Source organism: Oreochromis aureus, linkage group 2 (assembly GCF_013358895.1).
Source record: "Oreochromis aureus strain Israel breed Guangdong linkage group 2, ZZ_aureus, whole genome shotgun sequence".
Lineage (NCBI taxonomy): Eukaryota > Metazoa > Chordata > Actinopteri > Cichliformes > Cichlidae > Oreochromis > Oreochromis aureus.
Window position 1 is genome coordinate 20657440 of NC_052943.1, and position 26238 is coordinate 20683677.

Below are 26238 nucleotides of genomic sequence, written 5' to 3' on the forward strand. Positions count from 1 at the left end.
GAAAGACGCCTTCAACTCAGCGTGTTTCTCTTATATTATTATTTTTTTTATTTATTTTTTATTATTTTTAAGAGTTCAAAATGTTCAAAATGTGTTCATTACATAAATAAAATGTAATTTTCTCTTTAGCACTTCATGGATTTCATAAGCAACACACTTTAATTGATTAAACAAAGCATAAAGGTAAAAAAAAACAATATTTACAGTGTTATCTTCATTTTATATATCAAAAAGTATTTGCGGCTCCCAGTGTTTTCTTTTACATGGAAACCGGGTCCAAATGGCTCTTTGGGTGTTAAAGGTTGCCGACCCCTGAGCTAGCCATTCTGGGTGTGTCTCATTGACTAGCAGCTGGTTCATTTGTGCTGCCAGACGCTCATGGAGTGCAGTCAGCTTCTTCAGCCAGTAGGTGTGAATCATGTCAGGGCCTGGTACTGTCCAGCTCTTTATACTGGAAACGCTTCCTTCTTAAATGTCTGGTACTGTGATGCTTACTGGACCCTGTTGAGATTCGTTGCTGTGGTCTGCTCTTAGATCCACTAGCCACTGAGCATTGCCTTTGTGGGTTGTGTCCTTCCAGTATCGCTCTGGAAGGACACAGCTTTGTGGTGCTGTTCATATATTCTTCCCCTGCCACTGAGAGTACACCTTTGATGATTCCATGAAGTAAAGCTGCTATATCCCTTTGAGATGCTGGTCAATGCTGTGAGTCTTTGCTTGGAAGTTTCCAAGGCCTCAGCTACAATGTAGATTGACAGTAAATTGACAAACTTTACTTTTATGGTTTGCTTGGTTTCTGACTGCTGGCTTACTTACTTACCTAAAAGTAGAATGGGAATCAGCCTTTAGCTTTCATGCCCCTTTTTTTGTTAAACAAGCCTCCTGATTCAGGAGACAGACATGCACTCTTCTTTTAAGATATAACTAGAAGTATATAGTTAGGTCTGGATCATGTAACCCTCAGTCCTACCTTACTTACATTACAATGGGCTTAGGCTGCTGGGGCCTCAATATCAACAAATTAAATCCATAGTAAAAAAGAGATTTAAACCGGGTCAAGTTGAACTACAAACACCACCAAGTGTGGTTCAATTTCTTACTCTTAAAACCCCCAAATTACTATCCAAAATATACAGAATGCTTTCTAAAACAGATGAATCAATATCACTTCCTATTGCAAAATGGGAAGCGGATTTATCAGTTAACTTTGACCAAAACTTCTGGTCTCAGATTTGCTTAAAAACTTTTCATCTAATTAGAAATCCTAGTCTTCAATTAATTCAATACAAAATACTACATAGAGTGCACTATACAGGTCATCGGATGTTCAAGATGGGCTTTACGTCTACCAACAACTGCTCACACTGCCAAACCAATTCACCGGACAATTATATCCACGCACTTTGGTTCTTTCCACCAGTTCAGAAGTTTTGGCGTGAGATATGTGAAGACTTATCAAAGTGTCTGAAATGTAACATTCCAACTTCCCCTTTAGTATGTTTGTTGGGCAGCTTAGATAATGTCACTCCGGAAAAGAATATAGCCCATATGGTTTTCACTGCCCTATGCATAGCCAAGAAAACAGTCCTCATGAACTGGAAAAATAAAAATAATCTTAATTCTAACCAATATAGAAATTATCTATTAGATCACATTAGTCTTGATACAGCCTCTGCCACCACATCAGATCAATCGCTCTGGGCTCCTTTGATCAGCTCCATCACCTAGTGGGGGTGGGGGGTCTTAGTTTGGTCCCACCTTCACTGTTGTGATTGGTGTGGGGGTAGGGACAGGCTTAGGGCATCGGGGGGCTCAACCCGGGAGCATCTTCCTTGGGGGGCTCAACCCGGGGTAGCGGTCATGGCCAATTAGGGCCTCTGTTGGCTCTTAGGTGATGGTTTCCTCGTGGCTGCGTGCAGCAGGGCTAGGGGAGGGTCTGTGCTGACGGACGTGGGTTACTGACCTGGTAGCCTGGCTGCCCCTGGGTGGGTCCGGGATGGGCGTGAGGTTCTGGGGGCACTCCGTCTCTGGGCTGGGGCCCTGGCCAAGCCTCAGGGGCTTGGGTCCTGGTTAGTGTGTTGCCGGGGTTGTGGGCGGGTGGGTGTATGGGGCCCAGTCCTGGCGCAGGGTGCCGCCCGTGCATCGAACCACCTGGGGGCTCTTCAACTGGTGGGGAGGTTGTCACATCCTGCAGGAGCCTTCCTCTCTTCAGGAACTCTCTCTGCAGGAGGGGAGATACAGGAGAGGTGGAGGAAGATCTCAGCCTGGGCGTCTATTGTCTTGTGTAGTCTGGAAGATGAGTGGATGATGGGGTGGGTGCAGTTTTCTCTGTGGTGGGGTCAGGTGGACTGTCCCGGGCTCTGTGGGGCGGGAGGCGCTGCTCCACTGGGCCCCGGTCTGGATGGGCCTGGGCCCCCTTTCTCCAGCGGGTTGCAGAGTATGGGGTGCCTACTGGGGTCAGCGGGGAGCTGACCCCAGGAGGGGTCACTGCCCTCCTTCCTTCCCCTCCCCATCTCCAGCTGCCTCCTCTTCCCGCTCCACCACAATCACCCACACATGCAGGGCCTTGGGGTAGGGGTGTGTCACCAGGGTGCAGAGGAGACATCCCCCCCCTCTGTCCCCTTCTGGCTGCCTCTGCCTCAATTTTATCCCACAACTTAGACATTCACATTACTCACACTCTCATTACACATACATATAGGATCTTGGGGTGGGCACGCTACACGGATTCCAATCACCATCAGGGTGTACACCTCACCCCTGGCGTCGCTGCCCACCTCTCAATTTTAAATACACGTAGACATTGAGGGCTAGCAGGAGGGGCTATACGCTTACCTGCTGCTCTGGCAGGTAGCTCCATGCCCTCCTGGGTTTTAAATGCACCTTAGAACACACATACATCATCACTACATATGAGCGGGTGGAGGGAGGTTTGGAGTCTTCCCACACCCCCGTTCTCTCTCTTGGCCTGCTGGAGGGGGGGCTAGGAGGAGGAGTTGGCCGTCCGACTGGGGTCTGGAATGTGGGGCCTCCCTGCTGCTGCGGAGTCGGGCGGTCTGCTTCTCCCCACTGCAGGGAAAAGGGTAACACCACCTGGGTCTGGGCGCAGTTTCCCCTCCAGGGCAAGGGTACCTAGACCCGGGGCTTAGAGTACGCTTGGGGAGTGTGATTGTGTGTACAGTGTCTCTATGTCTGTCTCCACGTTGGGTGAGTGTTGAGAGCATGAGGGTGGGAATAGATGTTTGTATCTGTGCCTGTTTGTCTGTGTCTATATGTCAGGTTGGGTATCAGACCCCACCTCTCTGGGGACATCTCAGGCCCTCCAAGGTTTGAGGCCCATCTCCCCCACCACTTCCCCTGCCGGTGGCAGATGCCCTCAGACATCGGTGCGTTGGTGGTTCTTTGTGTCCGGGGTGGGCGCCCAGGTACCCACCGGCTCACTCTTGGCGGCTGCTTATCGGGGCATGGAGCCTGGGGCTCGCTCGGGCCACTCGGGGATGGGGTGCCCTCGGCCTCGGCCCGGGGCTCGGTCACTCAGGCACAGCTGGCTGCCGGCGGAGCTCACGGGCACGCCACTGCAACCCCCTGGCTTCTGCTCCGCGGCTGGTGAGTGACCCCTCATCTGGGACTCTCCTCAGCTCTTTCTGGGATAGTGGCGGCTGCCCTCTGTTGGTCTTCCTTGGTCTCTTGTGTTCTGGGGCCTCTGGATTTCTGGAGTTTTGATCTCCTCCATACCTGCTTCATGCCCTGGAGGTTGGGGCTGTGGCCCCCCACACCCTCTAGCAGATCATTACATGAAGGAACCTTTTAAAAACAAGCGCGTTCATGCTCACAGGTGTACACACGGGTGATCACACACACTAACTACACCCTTTTTGGCTCCTACCTCAAAGCACACTGTGCGCTGTCGATCTTACGTGCTGCACCATAATGTTTAATATTTAGTATTTACTGTCATATTCCCATATATCATTGTGATCTTATTACTCTTGTCTTCTTCTGCTTGCTTTCTTTTTTCTTTCTCAACAGGTGATCCAGGTGATCGATATGTATTTTTTTTTTCTGCTTATTCTGTTGGTTTTTGTTTTTTGCCCTTTTTCCCCGTCCCTCTTCTCAGGTTTTTTTTTTCTTTTTTTCTTTCCCACTTTCTTTCTCCCCTTTCTTTCCACCAGTCAAGTCTGTCCCGTATTCAGCAAGTGAAAATAAAATAAACAATAAAAGGTGAATCAGATGGACCATTACGGCAAGGCTGGGATGGTCCATTTGGTAAAGTAAATCCGTTGGGCATCTTTCTTCGCCTTTAGACAATAATTCTGATGGCAAAAGAACCAAACGGGACAGGTTAAAAAAAAAAAAAAAAAAAAAAGGCTGCTGGGGCCTCCCATGACGCAAAGAGTATTTCTTCTTCACTTACCCTATTTACTCACTATGTAAGTATTTAACCAACATTTTGCATTTAATCATTAGTTATTATTAAACTATTGCTCTCTTCCACAGTATCTTCTTTATTCTGTCTTTAGATGAAAGAATATCTGGTTCTGCTGAAGGTTTCTTCTGTAAAAAGGGAGTTTTCCCTTCCCTCTGTCACCAAGTGCTTTCTCAAAAAGGGTAGGTTGATTGTTGGGTTTATCTCTCTATTATTGTAGGGTCTTCATGTTACAATACATATTGCCTTGAGGTGACTGTTATTGTAATTTGATGCTAAATAAATACAAATAAATTGAATTGATTTGTCAGCTATCTTTTAAACACAACAGACCGGTAGAGTGTTGCATCACTGTAAGTGCTGCACCAATACAGCCATCTCAAACTTGGAAGCACTAGATCCCAATTAACAACAAACCTTCCCAGCACGAATCAGTGGGCACTTGTTGAAGCCAGAAAGACCACATAAAATATAAATTAAAAAGAAAACCATTCCCATGATCTCTGAACTGGAAACCTTTGACAATTTGACTGTGCCTAAAAATTATATCCTTAAAAGTTATGGATATAATTATAAACAGAACAATTAACAAAAGGCACAACCTGTGTAGCCCAAGACCTACCAGCAACTAGTATATAACATGTTCATAGTACCATTTAGAAAGTCTATGTGATTAACAAGGTATTTAGTTGTACATTTGTACATGTAAGATATGAGTTCATTGTTTGAGAGTGTGGTAGTTGAGATTTAATCGGTTTATTATTTATTATTATAGAGATTATTATTTATTATTTATTATGATTATTTAGATTAGTTTAATTAGTGACTTAATCGAAAGTAAGGACTATCTTTGCTTCATAAAGCATTTAAAAAATAAACTAAAATGTAATGAAATGGCACAGACAAGGCACAAAGACATATACAACATACAAATATTTATCCCTAGATGCAAATATAAACTGGAGCCAAACGCAGACAATGGAGATGAAGGTGGATCTTTAACAAAAACGAGCCTTTATTCTTGGCTGCACAAAAAGCTACAAAACAAAAGGTGATGGAGGAACTGAGAAAAACAAACAAAAATCTACACTGGGAAAAGCTAAACTAAAGAACATGAGGAACATAGAAAACATTACCAACGATTGCACACACTATATATCACACACAGGGAAATGAGGAAATGGCCGACAGGCAGGGAACACAGCTCAAACACAGCTCACAATAATCAGACAAGATGAGACCAGGTGGAAGCAAAACAGAATACACTGATGCACAGGACGCGAGACTCTCCAAAGTAAAACAGGAAACGGGAACATAGAACCAAGAAGACTAGACACAACACAAGAAACACAAGGGAGGCACAGAGAACACCTAAACACTGGAAATAATAACAAATAACTAGAAAACTAACAAAATCAATGAATATTCATAAACATAAAGTGGGAGTCACTAGACTCCGGACCCTCAAAGCAAGTCATATTCATCATAATACATGTCATTATTATTGTTATTATTATTGCTGTTGTTGTTATGATTATTAGCACAGATGATGCATTGCAAGGCAGCCCGTGCAGCTGTGCATGATATAACACTAACATGTAAACTAACATGGGACTAGGTAACCTAGCATAAAAACAAACAAAGCTATAGTTCACATTGAAATTTCCATTCAATTATTTAAGGTAGAAACAAACAACATTATCTAACCTTAAAAAAATTAAAAGCAGCAAATATATTGTAAAGTCAAGCTCACCTAACTGGAAAGGCAAACAGACAACGCAATGCTACTGCAATAACAAACAACATGGCTGCAAGGCTCGGTTCAGCTAAACTCACCAACACAGTTGATCCTGACTCTCACATTCCTGAATTTATACTGTCAGTCTGCACAAGTGTTTTCTCACACTACAGTTATCTCCAACCAACACAATTTGTTTTTACAAAAAAGCTTCTAATTCAGCAGCACTCAACTTAATTTCTCTTAATTTCTCTCGCCTCTGTCAGTGCGCCCCAGGGTGGCTGTGGCTACAACGTAGCTTACCATCACCAGTGTGTGAATGTGTGTGTGAATGGGTGAATGACTGGATATGTAAAGCACTTTGGGGTCCTTAGGGACCAGAAAAGCGCTATATAAATACAGGCCATTTACCATTTTACAAAGGTCAGAAAGCTACCTATGGAGTGAGCGGGACTAAAGTTTCCTCTCCAAAAGGAGTGTGAATTCACTGATTAAGTAAATCGCATAGTGGGTTGAGGATTTTTGTTTGTTTGTTTTCTTTTGCAAAATTTAAAGTTGATGTGTTGATTTTTCTTTTCTTTTCTTTGATATTTTTTCCGTATTTTCAAGAAATACAGAACAAAACACACAAAACTCAACTTTGGTATTGAAATCAGGATTTAACTTGAGAGTAGACACTGTCCTCAGCAAAGTCTCTCTTCCTTGTGCTTCTCGTTTTTCTTTCACTGAAGTTCAGTGCAACATAGCTTACATGGCCATCAGTTTCAGCCTGTGTAATAAAGATATGCAATAATAACAACCAGTTGAAATAATACTATTGAGCTTTTCAGTCATATTTTCATTGAATAAAAAGCATTTTCATTACTTACTGGTTGGTGTGAGGTGTCAATTTGGTCTTCCGATATAGCATTTTCTATTCATAAAGATGAATTAAATTATTATGACAAATACAAAATAGTAAAATGCATTTGATGTGGCAACTATTTCAAAATGTATTGCCTAACATATAAATATATAACACAAACATTTTTATATATATTCATATTCATATTTAAACAATGGATACACTACTTGAATAACAGGACAATCTTAGCTTTGGAAATCATCATACAACACTTACCTTTATTTTGTACTCTTCGGTTGCAGATGAGGAAAACATTTCCAGTGACAGAAATGACCAAACCCACTATTATTAAGGCCAGTTGAATAAATGCCGACTGTGTTTTTTGCACTACAAAACAAACAACCAGAAAGATTCAATCAAATTTTCCAAAAAAAGTCACTCATATGCTGCCAACATACCTTGAGTATAACTTCCAGTAGTAAACAAAAAATCATACCAGGTTTCAGATCCGTTCCATTTCCAAATAATATCTCCCCACATGTGGCCACAGCACAATAGTAAGTCCCTTCATCAGAGGAGTTAATGTTCTTAGAGAAGCGATAAACACATCTATTCTGAAGGTCAGATGGTTTTTCACATTCATTACTTCTCTTTCTGCCAGTGTAGATGATGCTAGGATGAGATTTGTCTGAACCAGCTCTGAACCAGAACACATCATGATCCCCTGCATATGTGTTGTTGTCAGAGTCAGAGAAAACTGAACACTGGAGAGCTGTTGTGTCTGCTGGATTGACTGGATCTGATACAGCTGGCCACTGAACAACAGTATAGTTTGATGCCCTCTGAGTGTTTCCTGTTTAATAAAAAATATAAAGACAATCGTCAAAACATGCTCCAACACACTAACAGAATTTTTTGAAAGCATGCCAGTTTATTACCTTTTACTAACAAATATGTCCCACTCCATTCAGGATTAAGCCATTCAATGATTCCACAGTGATAGATTCCTTCATCCTCTTGGACTGTCTTCAAAATGGTCAGATTGCTAAAAGTCTTTGTATTACATGCGTTATATCGTGATCTAATTATTTTTGGACCATACTGAGGTGGTGTAGTTCCATACAGTGTTGAAATCAATTTAAGCTCATCCCCGATACGCTGCTTGTACCAGTGGACTTCCAAAGTGCTGAGCTCTTTATTGCTGGGTAAAGCACATGTTAACGTTACTGGTTCACCAAGCTGAACGATTTTCATTGGAACCAGAGAATCTGAATTAGGAGAATACAGAAAAATAATGATGTGAAAATGTTCAAATGCAAAATAATTCATTTTATTTTCAACACATATTTTCTATTTGACATGTAATTTCTCTTCATAGAATAGTTGTGGAGAAAATTAAAGAGCACTTACATCCTTGATGAAGAAAGAGCAAAGTAATCCATAGCACCATCATCATGACACTGCTCGTTGTTGAGAACATGGTCTTTCAGTGAGTGAAGGAGGCAAGATGATCATGCTAGGCAAGGCTGTAAAATGATTCTGATTGGTTAACACATATAGATTCAAAAGTACCCTTCATGTTACACTGGTCCCTCCTGGGCTCTGTAAATCATTTCACCCTCTTTGATATTCTGTTGCAATTAACCATTTGGGAAATTTTTACTTCTCTCTTGGTGGTTATTAGTTATTGTATTCCTTCCTTTTCTTTTCAGCTGAAGGACATAAACAGTGGAACAGTCACCACTGCTGTTTGTGGTATGTAGTGCAAGAAATAACCCCAAAACATAACATGTTGAATTTCTGATGAAATTTGACATCTTGACTTGGAGAAAAGCTGGCGCACAGGATGAAGCGAAGGCTTTTGCCCCCAACTAATGTGCAACTTTATTTATTTATATGTTTTGCTTTTTCATAACAAACCAATCAGCACTTGCATTAAATGTCACCCATGTTAACCCCATGGTGGAGCTAGAGGTAAAGACAGAATAATGTTACCTCCAAGACCTTAGCTGGTATACACTGTTTAACCCTTTAAGACCTACCATAGAACCAAGTCCGCCAGAGCTTATATTATATTTTTACATGCTGTAGTGCCAATTTTGGGAGCATTTCAAGTTGATATACATCAATACAACCATTATAGCCCAAATTTTAATAATATGTATGCATTAAGTGCATAGTAATTACATAAATTGCAAAAAAGTGCAATAAACTACAAAAAATTGAAAATAGTTTTTGTTTTTTTAACATATATTACTAGTTAGAGAAATTTAAGAGGCTTATCCCTCAAAACTGTAAATACAAAAAAGTTGCACAAAATAGTTTCCCACCACAGGAAATTTATTTTGAGTGTCTTCATAGTTTTATTTTTGAAATACACCAATTTTTATATACTGCAGGAAAAACGAAAATAAATATTATAGTGCAAATTTCCAAAAAAGCAGCATATGCATCAAAATAAACTATTTCCAGCAGTGCAATTTGAGTTCTAAGCATCCCAGAAACGACACAGAAAGTCATAAAGTCAAAGATAACTTTTAAAACACCAGTATAGGCTCCGAGGCCCTGATAGTAAAAAAACCTACATTTCCGCGAAAATGACGTCACTTCCGGTTTCGGGCAGGTAATGGCGGACATGCGAAAGTTCGCGCTGACGTCTATTCCAACGTAGGAAGTGTTATGAACAGCTGATCGGATCGGCAAAACGTGTTTCTGGAATATTATGTTTTTGTTGCTGCAAGCGCTTTTTATGCAGTTTTTGCAAAGCTATATGTGGAAGAAAACCATGACCTAGGACAAGCTAATGGCATAAGATGTAAGTACAACTCCTCCGGTTTCATATGCAAAAAAAATTATTGCTCTAGCTTACGTGGTTGCAGAGCTACCAGGATTTAAAAATAGTTATGCAAAACGGAGCGTGCCCTCTCCGACCGGTTTTAAAGGGTTAACTTTCTCAATCAAAATGGCATGTCTTCTTTAGATCAGCTGGCTGTATAAAGAATATCAAAACCTCTATACAAAGATATGGTATATGATGACCTAAGTCATGAAATCAAATCATTATGTTCTAAGACAGTTTTCCTTTATTAGTCTGAGCAAACTCTGCACAGCATGGACTGATTTCATGTCCCCTTTGATATTGCAGATTTCAAGATAATCATCAACAATTGTACACTGCTCAAAAACTTCAGAGAGGCACTTTGAAAACATATCAGACCTCAATGGGAAAAAAGTCCTGAGGCATCTCCTCCCAGATCAGGATCAGGGCATCACTGAGCTCCTGAGCAGTCTGAGGTGCAACCTGCTGGTGTCAGATGGACTGAAACATAATGTCCCAGAGTTGTTCTAATGAATATAGATGACTTGAACATGGGGCCCATTCAATTCCTTTATCCTCCAGGACTTGCCTGCATACTCTTGCAACATGAGGCCATGTACTCTCATACACCAGGAGGAACCCACAACCCACTGCACCAGAATAAAGTCTGTCAGTGGATCCAAGGACATCTAATGGCAGTAAGGGTACTGTTGCCTATCACTTTGAGGTCTGTGAATTTTTCCATGGATTTCCTTCCTCAGACCACCAGTGACCCAACAACAAACTGGTCATGCTAAATGATATTACAGGAATGTTTTCCATGGCTTCTCCAGACCCTTTTGCATCTCTTACATGTGCTCAGGGTGAACCTGCTCCCACATGTAAAAAGCACAGGTCACCAGTGGTGGATCCTGTTTGTCCTTGCACAAAAGAGTAGATACCAGTCCTGCTGATGGATAAGGACCTTCTATAACCCTGCCCAGCTCTCTAAGATTAACTGCCTGTCTCCTAGAATCAATTTAATTCAATTCGGTTCAATTCAGTTTTATTTATACAGTGCCAAATCACAACAGTCGCCCCAAGGCATGTTGTAAGGTAAAGACCCTACAATAATACATACAGAGAAAAACCCAACAATCATATGACCCCCTATGAGCAAGTACTTTGGCGACAGTGGGAAGGAAAAGCTCCCTTTTAACAGGAAGAAACCTCCTGCAGAACCAGGCTCAGGGAGGGGCGGGGCCATCTGCTGCAACCGGTTAGGTTGAGAGAGGAAGACAAGATAAAAGACATGCTGTGGAAGAGAGCCAGAGATTAATAACAGAGAGCCGGAGACTTGATGCACTACAGCATCAAGTCTACGGTAGTGCAAAGTCTACGGTGACCGTAGACAGTTACGTCTTTTCATTGGCCCGAAGTCTACAGTGACCGTAGACACTGTAGACTCTGGCTCAATAGGAGCGCTGAATCCCACTGTAGACTACCAATCGTCAGTCGATGAAAGCTGCGACACCAAAACAACAACACACAGCGGGACAGTGAAGCGGTGGGCAACTGGGAAACTGGCATTTCTTTTGTTTTCGGTAAGTTATAGACTCTAAGACGATCCTGGATTTAGCTGAAATTACACAAGGCTGAATAGCTCATTTAACGCTTTTACTTTATGGTAACATCTAATGTATTACGCCAATTTCTAGTCTTTTCAGTGGCTACAACTGATGATGGCCACACCAGCAATTTGTGTTAGAAATCCAGATGCCCCTGCACATCGTCAGCAGGCCGGGTGAGAAGTATGGTCTTCACCAAACCTCCACAGGAGCTGCTCAGCCGAGTCGCTGCCTTCACTCACACACAGACGGTTCTTTGAGCAGAGGGTATCCACGCGTCTTCATGTCAGCAGTGCCGGGTGGTGCTTTTCGTGGCTCGTTACAAATGATGTGAAAGAAAAACATGTTTGATATGTTTTTTATTAAGTTATACACAAATAGGATTCTCTACCAACAGGCTCAGAAGACGCAACTATGTAGAAACACATAACAGACCAGAACCAAAGAAGGAATGTGTACAAGCAGGTGGTAAACACAAGTTTGTGAAGTATTTGTACAACACCTGCTTCTGCAAAAGCTTGAGTGTTTCCTGGGATTGATTCGGAAACACTAACAGAGCTATTGTCTATCTGTTATGTCAATCAAATAGCGTTGTTAAATGTGACTCATAAAGTAAAGTTTCACTTCCTGAAATGCTCTTGGTTGTGATCTGGTGACTGTGAAAACCATGGTATATGATCACACCATTTTCATAATCAACTATTCAGTGACCCCTCTTCAAATACTTAGTCACAAGACAAAGATAATCTCTCATAGCAACTTTGCACTGATTTTATGACTCTTTTCCCTTTGACAAGTGGACCCTAACATGGCAAAAGTGCAACGATGTCTCTCCGTGTAGGGGGTCAAGAGTTCAGGGTATGCCTTTAATTTCTTGCCTGTATGTAAATGACATTGCAATGGTATGAATAATCCTTCACATTTTACCAGTTTAGAAGTAAAACTATTATCATTGTGGCAACCTAAAAGACTCCTCTCATGGCTAGTCTTTGCACATCATAATAACACATAAGAAAAGAAAGCAATTCATTCTCAATTTCTGTTAGTTTCAGGGGATTTTCCAACCTGTTTTGGTTCAAAAGAGCCAAAAGAAAATCTTCATCAATGCTGGATGCTTTTATTGTAATATACACTGATAACACTTACTGTTGTGTCATTATAAACCAGTAAAAATAAATAAATAACACATTGGGATCATGCTGAAGACCACAGACAGCAGTCCAGGCATCACGCTGGAATAAAGGAGCTGGAAACATTACCTGATAAAGAAAAAAAAGACAACGGATCGAATGAAAAACAGAAGTCTCCTTCATTACACATTTTTGACCAATGAGAAGTCCCCTTCTTTCCCCTTCTTCCAATCTAGACTTTTGACCAATCACCGATCAGGACGAATTGCACTACCGTATGGTCCATCCCCCTTTCTGTATATTGATGTACTATTCTTGAGCACTTGGACTACCTGTGTAATACCTGTAGTGTCCAGTAGTAATTTAAAAATTGTGCTATCAATTATAATTGATTTGATGCCATACTCTGATTGAAAGGTGTTTCCTTTTGTTTATTTGTTTGTTTGTTTGTTTGTTTTTTTAGCAATGTATGTAGGTAAAAATTATTTGAATGTGGAGAAAACTGTTTTTGAATGGATAAAGCTTCTAGAAGGTCTTCGCAAAAGCCCATTCTTAAATCTACTGAAAATTTGTAGACAGTGAAAAGTCATGACAGTGCAAGGAAACCAGTCAATTTAAGTCAGCGCTACCAATTCTGCCAAAAGGAATGATCCTGTATCCATTAAGGGTACCCAAAAGCATCTGGGGGCATAAAACCAAATACCATTGGAGGTGTATGCATATATCTAAGCCCATTTATAAACGTTTGACTCTGTGTAGGTAGAAGAGAATGCAAAAAATACATTAAAACTTATAAACCCTATTATTCTAGGTATTTTTGTATTTATGCTATGCAATCATTCTACCTTGGTAAAAGAACAGTTAAAAGAAATCATTAAAAGCTCCAAATTGCCATGACATTCGTGCCTATGATGAGTGTAAATGCGTCCAGAACGGTATATCACCTAAATAAACTGTTTCTATGCAGTTCTCATTATTCAGTCCTTATCTAAAGTTTAAGACCACTGGAAAAATGGCAAAAAATTGCATTTTGCACAGTTAGATCTTAACAAGGTTCCAAGTAGAGCTTCAACATGCAACAAGAAGAAATGGTAGAGGGACAAAATATTTGTTTAGAGCATGCAATATATTGAGAACAATGCTCAAAATGAAACAGGCTGTTTTACAACTGACCTAAATATTATGACCAAATCTGTGCAAAAATGTGGATTCGTTGTCATTTTCTGTCAAGTAGTCGCACTGTCATGACGTTCTGATGGCAAAGGCCAAAAAATGTGTTCATGTTATTAAACTGCATAAGCAGGGTCTCTTGCAGCACGCAATCACTGCTGAGGTGGGATGTAGTAAGACAGTGCTGGTGAGATTTTTTGGGGTCGGAGGATCCCATTGGCTGTCATCAAGACACTGGACGATCCTGGACCCAAATTAAGGTTTTTACTGGTGCCAACTGCAGCCCCATAACCATCAGATGGCATCTGAGACTGAAGGGCTTCAAAAACAAAAAACATATTCAAAGGCCTTGTCTCCTTGAACAGCACAAAGCTGACCTTTTGGACGTTGCAAGAGAGCACCAAACATGGGACATTGAAAGGTCAAAGAAGGTTTTATTCTTTAACGAGAAAAAAACTTGATGTTTCTGATAGTTTCCAATGTTACTGGTATGACAAGCAGATCCCACCTGAGATGTTTTCTACAAACCACAGTGGAGGGGGCGCAATAATGGTCTGGGGTTCTTTTTCCTTCTGTGGAGCAATGGAGCTTCAGGAGGTGCAGGGACATCAAACAGCCGATGGCTATCTCCAGATGTTGCCGAGAGCATCCCTCATGACTAAGGGCCCTCTTCTGTGTGGTAACGACTGGGTTTTTCCACAGGACATGCTACATTACACAATGCCTGCAGGATAAGGAACTTCTTCCAGAAGAATAACATCACTATTTTGGCCAGTCCTGCATGTTGCCCTGATCCAATTGAAAACCTTTGGGGATGGATGGCAAGGAAAAAACAAACAAACAAACAACAGTTCCAGACAGTAGATGCCCTTTGTGCAGCCATCTTCACCACTTGGAGAAATGTTCCCACTCACCATGGAAACGCTTGCATCAAGCATGCTGCAACAAATTTTTGAACTGATTTTAAGCTAGACTGGTTCAGAGGAGCCTTAATGTAAGGTTGAATCAAAGGTAAATAAAAAAAAATAAATAAATCAACTGAAGTTCAAAATACAAATTTATGTCTTTTTAAAAAAAAAAAAATGCCTGTCCACATTTATCATTACACTAGTGTTCCATCAACTGTCAAATTTACACTCAAATTAGTGGGGGCAAAGCCTATTCTAGTCTATTAATGTGTTCTCTGAGATTAAAACCAACAGACTAATCATTCTTCTAATCTGTGTTTTTTTAGCTACAGTTCCATTTGTATAAAGTAAATGAAGCACAAACACACACACCGCTTCTCTAACATTAATAAGGTATAACTCAAAAAGGTTTGCATATATAGTATAAATTATTCACCGCAGTTTAAAACCAACCACTGAAAAAAAATGGCTGTGCCCAGATTGCTTACATATCAAACAGACATGGGATAATAAAATCATTTCTCTCCTTTAACATGAAAGAAGACACACTATTAGCAAAATCACCCAAAATCTAAAAAAAACTGACTATTTCTTTTCCCTGTAGTATCTTGCCCTAAACATAAAAAAGAATCCGAAATACTGAAAGAAATAGTTTTTAATCAAAGAAAGCAAGGAAACAGGTTTATACAGATAAACAATTCAGGGATTTCAAAAATGTGACAAGACTTTGTTTTAGTTTGAGAGCCCAAACTTGTCAGCGATGAGGCAAATAAATTGCTCACAGTTACTATTTAATCAGGGCAGCAAAATAACGAGACCTGTCACAAATAATAAGATCTGCAATCAGGTTTCAGGTTCAATTTAATTTTTAATGGGCTCTTCACCACTGATATCAGCATCAGCATTTAACTTGAGAGTAGACACTGTCCTCAGTAATGTCTCTTTTCCTTCTTCCTCTTGTTTTCCTTTCAGAGAAATTCAGTGCAGCATAGTTTAGCTGGTCATCGGCTTCAATCTGTTAATTAAATATTAGAAGAAAAATATTGATGCTGAGCTTTCCAGGTAGATAATATTTTAACTAAATAACATTTATTTTCATCACTTACTGGTTGGTTCAACTTGTCAGTTTGTGATTCTGATATAGCACTTTCTTTTCCTAAAGATAAATAACATTATTATAACAAATATATAATAGTGAAGTGCACTTTTTTATTTTAGATTGTATGATCCTTAATAAAAATCCTGCTCATAGGAATGTATTATTCAAAAAAATAAGTTGGTACACTAAGCAGCGACAGCCACTATGGGGACCTCATTGTAAGCAGGTTTATTAACAACGGTGTAATTTTCTCCTTGTGATTTTACAGAATAACTTATTATATGATTTTGTACCTCAAATCTATGAATGATTGGTCTTTCCATTATTTAAGTCTAATGAGATCATTTATGACTTTTAAACAATTGTAATGTTTTATAACACTTACCTTTAAATGGTTTACATACTCTTGAGTTGAATATGAGGAACACATTTCCAATGACCGAAATAGCCAAACAAACTATTAATATTAGCATTTGAGGGAATACTGATTGTGCCGGTTGCACTACAAAAACACAAAGAAAAACTTTTAGCACTCAAATCAGTATAAAAATATCTTGTGTGTTGTTTAAAACAGTTAATGAAAAATCATACCAAGTTTCAGTGCAGTTCCATTTCCAAATAATATCTCCCCACATGTGTCCACAGCACAGTAGTAAGTCCCAGCATCGGAGGAGCTGATGTTCTTAGAGAAGCGATAAACACATCTCTTCTGAGTCTCAGATCGATTATCACATTCATCACGTGTATTTCCATCAGTATAGATGATGTTTGGATGAGATTTATTTGATCCGGCTCTGAACCAAAAGACACTAAGATCTTCTGGACATGTTGCTTTGCCAAAGACAGAGATGATTGAACATTGTAGAGTCATTGATTCTCCTGGATGGAGTGGGTCTAATACTGTAGGCCACTGAACAACAGTATAGTTTGATCTCATCTGTGTGTTTCCTGTGTATTACAAAAGATACAAAGATGCTTTAAAGCTTATAGTAGAAACTTTAAAGTTTGTAAAAGTAGCTCAGTCTTACCTTTTACTGATAAATATGTCTCACTCCACTGAATGGGATACAACCACTCAGCTATTCCACAGTGATAGATTCCCTCATCCTTTTGGACTGTCTTCAGAATGGTCAGGTTGCAAAAATGATTAGCATTTTCCACATTAAATCTCTTTCTTGAAAATTCAGGACTATATTCAGGTGGTGCTGATTTTGACAATGTCACAATTAATTTAAGACCATCTCCAGGACTCTGCTTGTACCAGTGGACTGTTGTACTGCCGAATTCTTTAATGGGTAAAGCACATGTTAATGTTGCTGCTTCACCAAGCTGAACGGTTTTTACTGGGACCAGAGAATCTGAATTGAAAGAAAACACAAAAAATAAAATGTTGTATGATGTGGAAAATTTTTAATGCAAAATTATATTTATTTGGTTTCTGTTCCCGCAGGTCACAATATAAATCATCATGACAAGTTTTTCACTAAGAATAATTTTGGACAAAAGAAGAAAAAAGTACTTACGTCCTTGATGAAGAAAGAACATCGTAATCCACATCACAATCATCTTTACACTGATCTATGTTAAGGACTTTGTTGGTATTTCAGTGAAAAGGAGGTGAGATGATTACATTAAGTCAGACTGAAATGTGCACCTGATTGGTTAACTCTGAAAAGATTCAAATCTACACTTCCTGTCACATTTACCTCCTCCTGGGCATAGTAAAAAACGGCCACCTCTCTTTTATCTACTGTTAAAGTAATCCTTTTTTAGCAATTGTTTTTTACAATTTCGTCTATCCCTGAATATTTATTATTTTTGTCAGTGAATCTTAAGCATGTGTGCCATATAGTCTTAGAAATATATTAGTTCATCATGGTTTGCATTTCAGAGGAAATTTCCTGGTTGGCTGTTTTGCTAGTAATTACAGTTTACTCCTGAGAAGCACTGAAGAACTGACTAAACCAATATCCCCTCCTTAAAGAAGATGGTGTAACCTCTTCAAAAACAGAACTGCCATATTTGCAGCAAAATTCATTGCGAATCAACCACCATTACTGAAGTAGTTTAATAACGATCACACATGTTAACCCCATGGTGGAGCTAGAGGTAAATCCAGAATGATGCTAAACTTATACTGCAGCATTTTACTAACTAAATCAAAATAGAAAGCTTTTCTTTACATCAGCTGGATTGACAAAACCTACAGCCTCAGTCAGACACAATGGGCAACATGATAATAATTATGAAATCAAGCCTTTATTTGTAAATGCAGGCGCCTTCATCTGCCTCTTTGAAAACTCATTGTTTGATGCATCATTAAAAGTTTCTTCTGGGCAATATGAATCAACTACATGCCCCCTATTTCAGTCAAGAACAGGTAATGCCTAATGCCTTCTCAATACCCGCTTTCCATTTTGCAATATACATTCATTTTTAGGATGTTTTTTACTCAAATTGCTTTAGAAGATGTCATTTTAATTATACATTTATATAGCATTTTATTCTATACACTTAAAGTACTTTATTTGCCTCATATTCACAGTCAATTTAGAATTACCAATTCAACTAACTTGGATGTCTTTTGATTGCGGGAGGAAGTTGGAGTACTTGGAGGAAACCCATGCAGGCAAAGAGAGATCATGGATACACCACACAGAAAGGCCTCAGCAAGGACTTGAGCTATAAGTCATCTTGTTGTAAGGAAACAGTGCTAACCAATCCATCAGTGGACCAACTATTTGCAACTTGTGTGCTCCAAAGAGCTCTTAAAGTATAAACCCTCGAACCATTTGCCAGTTTTCTTCCTTTTAATTGGATCTGAGTGTCAAGACAAACAGTCTACACAGGGATGTCAAATTGTAAGTGTCCATTCAATAGGATCTGCCTGAAACAGCTCTCTTAGAAGGTGACATCCTAAACAGATGCCCAAACCTTCTCTAGTCTATCTTTATCATCCCCCATTTCATTTAACTTAATCAATATCCCTGAGTCATACTAACAGAATCCTTAATGCAACATGCCAAGGAGGAGTGGCAACAATCTTCCACCCCACCAACCAACCAAAGACCCAGACAGAGTTTTAATTCATTTGATAATTCTTAGCCCTGTCCATCCTAAATGGAAATCTCAAAAAACACTTTTATTTGTTGTTATGTATCATCCCTCTGGCTCTTACTCAAAGCTTCTCTCTGATTTATCTGATATTTTTATCTAATTTAGTACTCCGTTCATAAAAGTAATTATTGTGGGTGATTTTAATATCCATATAGATACCAAAAATGGCAGCTTCAACATAGCATTTAATCTAATTTTGAGCTCAAATGGCTCCATTCAAAGTGTAAAAGAGCTTACCCACATTTTAATCTTACTCTGGATCTTGTTCACTTGCTTTTACAGTGAACAATTAATAGTGTTCCCTGAAACCCCTCTTATGTCTAATCATTTTAACAAATTTTGTAGACAATTTTATAATTTTAGATCTTTTTTGGTTTCTGAAAGTAATGTAAGTAAATTCAGAGTGTATGTGCTCTACTGTTACTTCCTTCAGTACCATGTGCCAACACAGTGTAAAGCAGCTGTCTAAACTCTACTTTCACAGAAGTCAGTTATCCCATTAATATCCCCGCTGCATACAACTCTGGAGACTTTGGCTTCTTTGGAAAAACAAAACAAAATGCATCAAATCAGAAGTACTTGACGCCGGTTTAGCTTGCTGGGATAATCGGGTGACCATGTGCCACGTGGCTGGGACTGGCCGGCCTGGGTTTGACTTGACCTGCAGCCCAATACCGCATGTCTCCCTCTGCTTTCCTGTCAGTTTTCACTTTCCCTGTCAAATAAAGCCATGAAAAGGCCAACAATATATTATATATTATATATATATAATGTTTTCCTCTATCACCCCCCACCTTTTTGCACAAGTCGAGGAGCGTGTCAGGTTACATTTCACTGTGTGTTATACTTGTATAACTATGCATGTGACAAATAAAGAACCTTGAACCTTGAACCTGAACAAAAATATATTACAAAAGAAGTACTTTACTCTTTCGTATAACTCATAATTTTGAGAGGAAATGGCATCTCACTAATTTGGAACATAGTTTGTTGCTTTATAAAAAAAAACAACTGTCCATAATGCTTGAACATCTTACTATTTATCACCGACTGAAGAAAATAGAAGCAACCTTAGGTTTCTCTTCAGTACCCGTAGCCAGGCTGACAAAAAGAGCTCTGTTGAGCCAAGTATTTCTTTAACAGACATGCTAATGGTTTGGAGGAAGTTAATAAAGTTAGACTCCATTCCTAAAAGACTACTGAATAATAGTATCTTGTTTTTTACAGGCATACAATAAACAGACACAACTGGTATGATGCCACATTTACGTGAAGCTTCGTACCAATCTATTTACGAACTGTTATCTGACCACAAGGTGCAGGAAAGAAACTCTCGTTGATAAGATCTCAACTCACAGCCACTGAACTATGGGAATACAGTGGTCCCTCGCTATAACTCGGTTCACCTTTCGCAGCCTCGCTTTTTCACAGATTAGTTTTGGTGCAATTTTGTATGCTTTTTTTTTTTAACAGAGCATTGTGTTCTTCGTCCTGATTGGCTGTAGACCATTGTCAATCAATCTCACATGTGCTGTCTCCTGTACACTACAGAATGTGTTCAGCTTGTCAAATTTACATAAATCATTGATCGCTAACAGTGTGACTCTGAAGTGCTGTACTGTATGTTTGTAAGTTTTCTCCCCAACAAACACAACAATGATGACGAAATGTTTTGCACCATGAAAGGCACATGCAGGAGCACCCAAAAGGCTGAGGAAGATGCTAACCATCGCACAAAAAGTTAGACTTCTGGACATACTAAAGAAAGGTATAGTTACCGCATTTTTCAGACCATAAGGCGCATTAAGCGAAACAAAACAGTCAGATAAGTCAGACTTTACTCAACTCATTCTTCTTGCTTCCTCCACTTCTGTACCATTGATTCATTAAAGTTGAATTCTCTCGCAGCTGCACTATTTCCATGTTCTGGACCTAAAAACAGGGTTTGATCTTTGGTTTCATTCTATAATACTGGACTTATTTTTTTTTTTTTTTTTTTTACAAAGGTTTGAACTTTGAGAGTGTTTAAACAAGAGAGAAAAATGTGCAAATGTTCATCCCTGTCTGAGAAAAGCGTATAAAGTGTGTAGTGATGGTTTAACAACCTTAAAACATCTATAATAATTGTAAAAAATAAAGCTGGCTACTTCATGGATTTCACCTATCACGGGTTATTTTTAGAATGTAACTCCCCAATAAACGAGGGACCAAAGTACAAGTATACATGCTTTTGCTTGATGCCTCTCACTTAGGGCAGCTGTGAATTGAAGTGAGCCCAATTATATCTGGCCAATGTCTTTCAACCTCATGAAAAATCTCAGGTCCTTTTCCTGTCAGAGAAGCATTGTTTCAAGTTGCTAAAATGAGTTTTGGAAATCAGATATGACCTTCACTTGATTCACAAGGCATTGAATACTTACCACACCTGCAAGTGATAGGCAGTTGTGGACAGTCATTATTTGGTTCTGTTTTACCATAGCTTCTCAGGCCTGTCCCACTACCAGGGTGCTTGCCTATGAGCTGCTCCTGCAGACTCACTTTTGAATTCAGCCTCAAGTTGAGAGTAAAAACATTATATTTCTTCACTTCAGCCACGGAGGTTGCAGTTTGTGCACAAAACCATATTCAGGTCTCACATACTGAAGTACACATTTAAATTAGTTTAGTTTTTTTAGTAGTTATCACATATTCTCTGGAATAAATATCAATAAATATTTAATTATAATTTTTCCAAGTTTGTGTTGTATTATCCCTGTTATGATTCTGGATCTTCCACCAGTTAATTTGAGTTTGTACTGTCAAGTTCTGTTGTTTAGTATTTCCATTTATCGTTTACAGCACTTTAAGGTTTGTATTCTTATCCCTTAGCAGATATCTCCTGGTTCATGTTCTTATATTATATTCTCTGGTCTTCTTAGACTTAGTTTTGCTTCTAAAATCTGTTTCTGGTTGTAGTTTGCTTGTAATCCTAATTTTACTTTACACTGTCTCTCCTGTGTTCCCTGTGACTAGTTAAGTCTCTGTCACCCTGTTATTGTTGATTCTGATACCCATGTGTCCTTTGCCTTGTTCTTAGTTTACTCCATGCCTTGTTTAGATTTACTTCACCTGTGTATAGTTACCATTGTGTCTCCACTCTGCCCTCACCTCCTCTTGTGTTTTTATTATCTCAGTTTGTTTCAGTTCTTTATCGTGTCATTCTGTTACCATTTCATGTTTACTGTTTATTTGCCCATGAGCTTCCCCCCTGTTTGGATCTATGGCAGGGGTGTCAAACCCCAGTCCTCGAGGGCCAGTCTCCTTACTCTCTTACATGTGTCTCTGCTGCAACACACCTGTATAAAATTAGTAGGTAATTAGCAAGATTCTATAGAACTTGACTGCATAACCGTACTCAAGTAAATTTAAATAAATGTAAGTGTTTGGAAAAATGTGTATTCTTCTAGTAAATAAACTTAAAACTAAAAAGGCTTTCTAAATTGTTATTTTAAAGATGTAGATGAGATATAACAATAAATATTGTATAGAATTTGTCCAAATACAGAAAATATAGGAAAATAAGCACTAAAATGTGTGTTTTGGATTGTTCCTTTTAGAAATAAAATATCTTGGAAGCAAAACAACTCCAAATCTCAAAAATTACCACTTTATAAAATAATTTATTTTTTCTTGTAATGTCTTGCATTAAAAAGAGAAAAAATGCATCTGAGACCTCAAAAATATATTTTTAATTAGAAAAAGTAGAACAATCATTGAATACAGTTTAAAATCAGGGATTCAAGAAATGCGACAAAACTAAATTTCTGGCTTTGAGAGCCAGTCAGTAATGAAGCAAATAAACTGTTAACAGTTAATATTTAATGAAGAGAAGAAAAAAAATAACATGACTAAAGGGTCACAAATATAGAATCTATTTCAATATCAGATATCAGTTTTAATTTAAATTTCAGGAGATTGTTGTGGAAATTTTAAATAAACCCGCAAACACCCTGGTGAGCATGATTTGAAGTGAGTTTAATAACATATTTCAATATGGAGAGACTGGTCAAACACCTAAGCAGTCTCTGGCGATGCCCGCCGCCCTCACATCTTATATACAAACAGACAAAGACATTCCACAACTCCTACATATTGCCCCATCTCACAGGCCTATACCTTTCCTTCAAAGAGAGAGGGAGAGAGAGAGGTAAAGAATTACGACTCTGTTTTCTGCCTAGCTGTCACCTAGAGATTTACATCCCTGATAAGAAGGAGTCTCACTATCTGTTTAATGTCTCCCATGAACTTACAATGGCCCCACTGTGTGTATGTGTGATAGAGCATAAGGCCTACTTGTGGTCCACGTGCATACAACTGGTGAAAATGTGATTCTACAATTACTAAAGTGATATGGTTAAAACATGTGATCAATATAAAAAAAAGAAATCTTCCACGACATTGTTACTGGCATCAGCGTTTAACTTGAGAGTAGACACTGTCTTCAGCACCCTCTCTCTTCCGTTTTCCTCTTGTTTTTCTTTCAGAGAAATTCAGTGCAGCGTAGTTTAGTTCATCATCAGCTTCTTCAGTCTGTGCCGTAGGTAAAAACAGTTATATAAAAATAAAATTATATAATTGAGATAGAGTTAGATAGATAGAAAAACAATTGTAACATCTTTTAACACCAATAATTATTATTACTTACAAGTTGGTGCGAGGTTTCAGTTTGTATATCTGATAAAGCACCTTCATTTCCTAAGAATAATAATAATAAATAAATAAATAGTGAAATGAACTTAACTGTGTCATTTGACTTAGAACCTAAAAATCCACGCATAGAAATACATTGTTCTAATAAAATATATTAGATTGATTCATTATTAACCACTATAAAGAACTCAATTTTTGCAGTTTCTATTCACGGTTCTTCTGTAGAACTTATGATATTGTATGTAAAATGAATAAATGTTTTACTTTTTACAACGCTTACCTCTATGCAATTTACATACTTGTTGGTTGAAGATGAGGAACGCATTTCCAGTGACAGAAATAGCCAAACAAACTATTAATATCGTGCTCTGAATGAATACTGACTGGGTTGACTCTACAAAAACAAACGAAAAAAAAAGGTCTCAAAATTTTTATCACTCATGCTGATTTTGTGAGCAGAACTTCCAGTTTTTAAATAGAAAATCATACCAAGTTCCAGCGTAATTCCATTTCCAAATAATATTTCCCCACATGTGGCCACAGCACAGTAGTAGGTCCCAGCATCAGAGGAGCTGACATTCTTATTGAACCGAAAAACACATCTGTTTTGGGGGTCAGAGCTTTTTTCACATTCATTACTTCTATTTGTATCAGTGTAGATGATGTTGGGATGAGCTTGATTTGCTCCAGTTCTGACCCAGAGAACATTAAGACCTCCTGGACATGTCTTGTCAGAGTCAGAGAAGACTGAACACTGAAGAGTCATTGTGTCTCCTGAACGAACTGGGTTTGATTCTATCAGCAGCTGACTAACTGTATAGTTTGATGTCCTCTGAGTGTTTCCTGTGTAATACAAAATAATGTTTTGGGGTTTTTTGAAAACATGTTTTAAAACAATTTCAAACTTTGTAAAAGTAGGTCAGTTTTTTACCTTTTACCAACAAATACGTCCCACTCCATTTAACTCCAATCCTTTCTGTATTTGCACAGTGATAGATTCCCTCATCGTCTTGATCTGCTTTCAAAATGGTCAGGCTGGCAAAATCATCACCGATGTCAAATTTCAAACTAGTAAATTCAGGGCCAAAAGTAGGTTCTGTAGATTTGAATACTGTCACTATTAACTTCAGAGTTTCCCCAAAACTCTGCTTGTACCAGTGGACTCCTCTACTGCTGAGCTCTTTGGGTATAGCACATGTTATAGTCGCTGGTTCACCAAGCTGAACAGTTTTCACTGGAACTAAAGTATCTGAATTAAGAGAAAGCAGAAAAATAAAATCTTGTTTGATATATATGTGTAACTTGCACTACATGTAAGGTACATGTAGTGCAAGGTAACTTATAAGTGCAAAACTATTTTTACAGCAATTTATATGCATCTATTTGACAAGTAAATTCTTAAGAACATTTTTAGACAAATTTAAAAAAGCACTTACATCCTTGGTGAATTAAAAACAATGTAATCCATACGATGATCATCTTGACAGTGCTTCTGTTGGAGATCTCACTGGTATTTCAGTGAGTGGAGGAGGCAAGATGGTTGTTTTAGGTCAGACGGTATCTGATTGGTTAACACACAATAGATTCAAAAGTACATTTCCTGTCGCAATTGCCTCATCCTGGGCTTTGCAAAACCTATCACCTCTCTTTCATCTTCTGTTGCAGCTGTCCATTTTCCAAACAATAACACTGTTGCCTCTATATGATTTTTATTCTTGTCCTTAAACCTTGAGCACTCAAATAGGACTCAGTTAAGTCAGCACTGCTATTTGTGGCATGTAGTGCAAGGTACAGATATATATCATGTTTTGCATTTGAAAACAAAGTTTTAAGACTCATCATTCGCTGGGGAGAAACAATGCTACCTCAAAACTCAAGAAGAGCTGAAGAGCAAAGCTGAACCAATGCCTCTTACACGCATGAGATGATTTAGCCTCTTGACAAAAAGAGATAATGAGTAAGTCGTGGATCAAATTATATAGCAAACAACACAGCAGTTGTTGAGATACCCATGTTGCAGAAAACACATGATAAAAAATGAAATGATGAATGAAAAAAAAAAACTTCATAAAGCAGCAATTCTGCCGGAATTTGTTAGTAGTCAACTATTTATCTTCTCTGTCCAAAATGTGAACAATGGCATCCTCGAAAGAGTGACCTTTGTCCTTTAGATGCATTGTCCTGTTGAGGTGGCTCTTGTCTCCCATCTATAATCCAGTGTTTGAGATCCCTTGGAGGAAGGAGGAAAAATAAAGCAAATTTTGTGGTCAATGAGTGAAATCCAATTCAATTGTGCAGTTAGAAGACAGAAGGTGGCATCGCAGAAAAAATAGCTATTATTACCTTGGAATTCCACAGTTAAACAGAAATGACTAAGAGACCACTATGAATGACTCAACTGTCAAATTCCTGCAGAGAGTAAGGTAAGTTCTGAAGATTCAGCTGAATGGGATGAACAAAATCCAGCCAATCAATACCTAAGTCCTGCCAGTCATCAAAAACCTTGCTGAGACAATAAGCTGACCAAAGAAAGAAATATAAGCAACTGATCTCAAGACAAGGAAGCTCCATGCATGGAGGGTTTCACCCCAAATCCAGCACCCTAACGCTGAGGATTAATGACTGCCAGAAAGAAACACTATCTGAGATGATACAAGAAAGATCCATGAGTTGGTCACAACTGATTGTGTGC

At 38.9% G+C, this 26238-nt stretch overlaps 2 protein-coding genes across 2 annotated transcripts; both read right to left on the reverse strand.

The window, feature by feature from the left end:
* Nucleotides 1–5405: 5405 nt before the first annotated feature.
* On the reverse strand, nucleotides 5406–8476 carry LOC120443053. Its single transcript, XM_039620699.1, has 6 exons — nucleotides 8419–8476; nucleotides 7947–8276; nucleotides 7505–7861; nucleotides 7285–7395; nucleotides 7034–7077; nucleotides 5406–6933 (listed from the first exon to the last, which is right to left on the reverse strand). Exons 1-6 carry the CDS (start codon nucleotides 8462–8464, stop codon nucleotides 6817–6819), a joined length of 1005 nt encoding a protein of 334 aa, XP_039476633.1. The 5' UTR covers nucleotides 8465–8476; the 3' UTR covers nucleotides 5406–6816.
* A 6865-nt stretch (nucleotides 8477–15341) lies between these two features.
* On the reverse strand, nucleotides 15342–25057 carry LOC116314834. The gene is made up of 12 exons (XM_039598143.1): nucleotides 24983–25057; nucleotides 24478–24795; nucleotides 24036–24389; nucleotides 23827–23940; nucleotides 23542–23591; nucleotides 23319–23426; nucleotides 17264–17318; nucleotides 16769–17098; nucleotides 16332–16688; nucleotides 16126–16242; nucleotides 15748–15797; nucleotides 15342–15656 (listed from the first exon to the last, which is right to left on the reverse strand). The coding sequence occupies exons 1-12, from the start codon at nucleotides 25023–25025 to the stop codon at nucleotides 15540–15542; spliced, it is 2013 nt and encodes a 670-aa protein (XP_039454077.1). The 5' UTR covers nucleotides 25026–25057; the 3' UTR covers nucleotides 15342–15539.
* Between the last annotated feature and the right edge of the window lie 1181 nt (nucleotides 25058–26238).

Bases quoted from the DNA above. Each gene is read 5' to 3' on its own strand.
- LOC120443053 (XM_039620699.1), bottom strand. From the start codon at position 8,464: ATGATGATGGTGCTATGGATTACTTTGCTCTTTCTTCATCAAGGAT. The intron at 8,277-8,418 runs GTAAGTGCTCTT...CTCCTAATTCAG, and splicing joins GCTCTTTCTTCATCAAGGAT to ATTCTCTGGTTCCAATGAAA. The intron at 7,862-7,946 runs GTAATAAACTGG...TTTATTAAACAG, and splicing joins GACATATTTGTTAGTAAAAG to GAAACACTCAGAGGGCATCA.
- LOC116314834 (XM_039598143.1), bottom strand. From the start codon at position 25,025: ATGATCATCGTATGGATTACATTGTTTTTAATTCACCAAGGAT. The intron at 23,592-23,826 runs GTAAGCGTTGTA...TATTATTCTTAG, and splicing joins AGTATGTAAATTGCATAGAG to GAAATGAAGGTGCTTTATCA. The intron at 17,099-17,263 runs GTAAGTACTTTT...CTTTCAATTCAG, and splicing joins GTTCTTTCTTCATCAAGGAC to ATTCTCTGGTCCCAGTAAAA.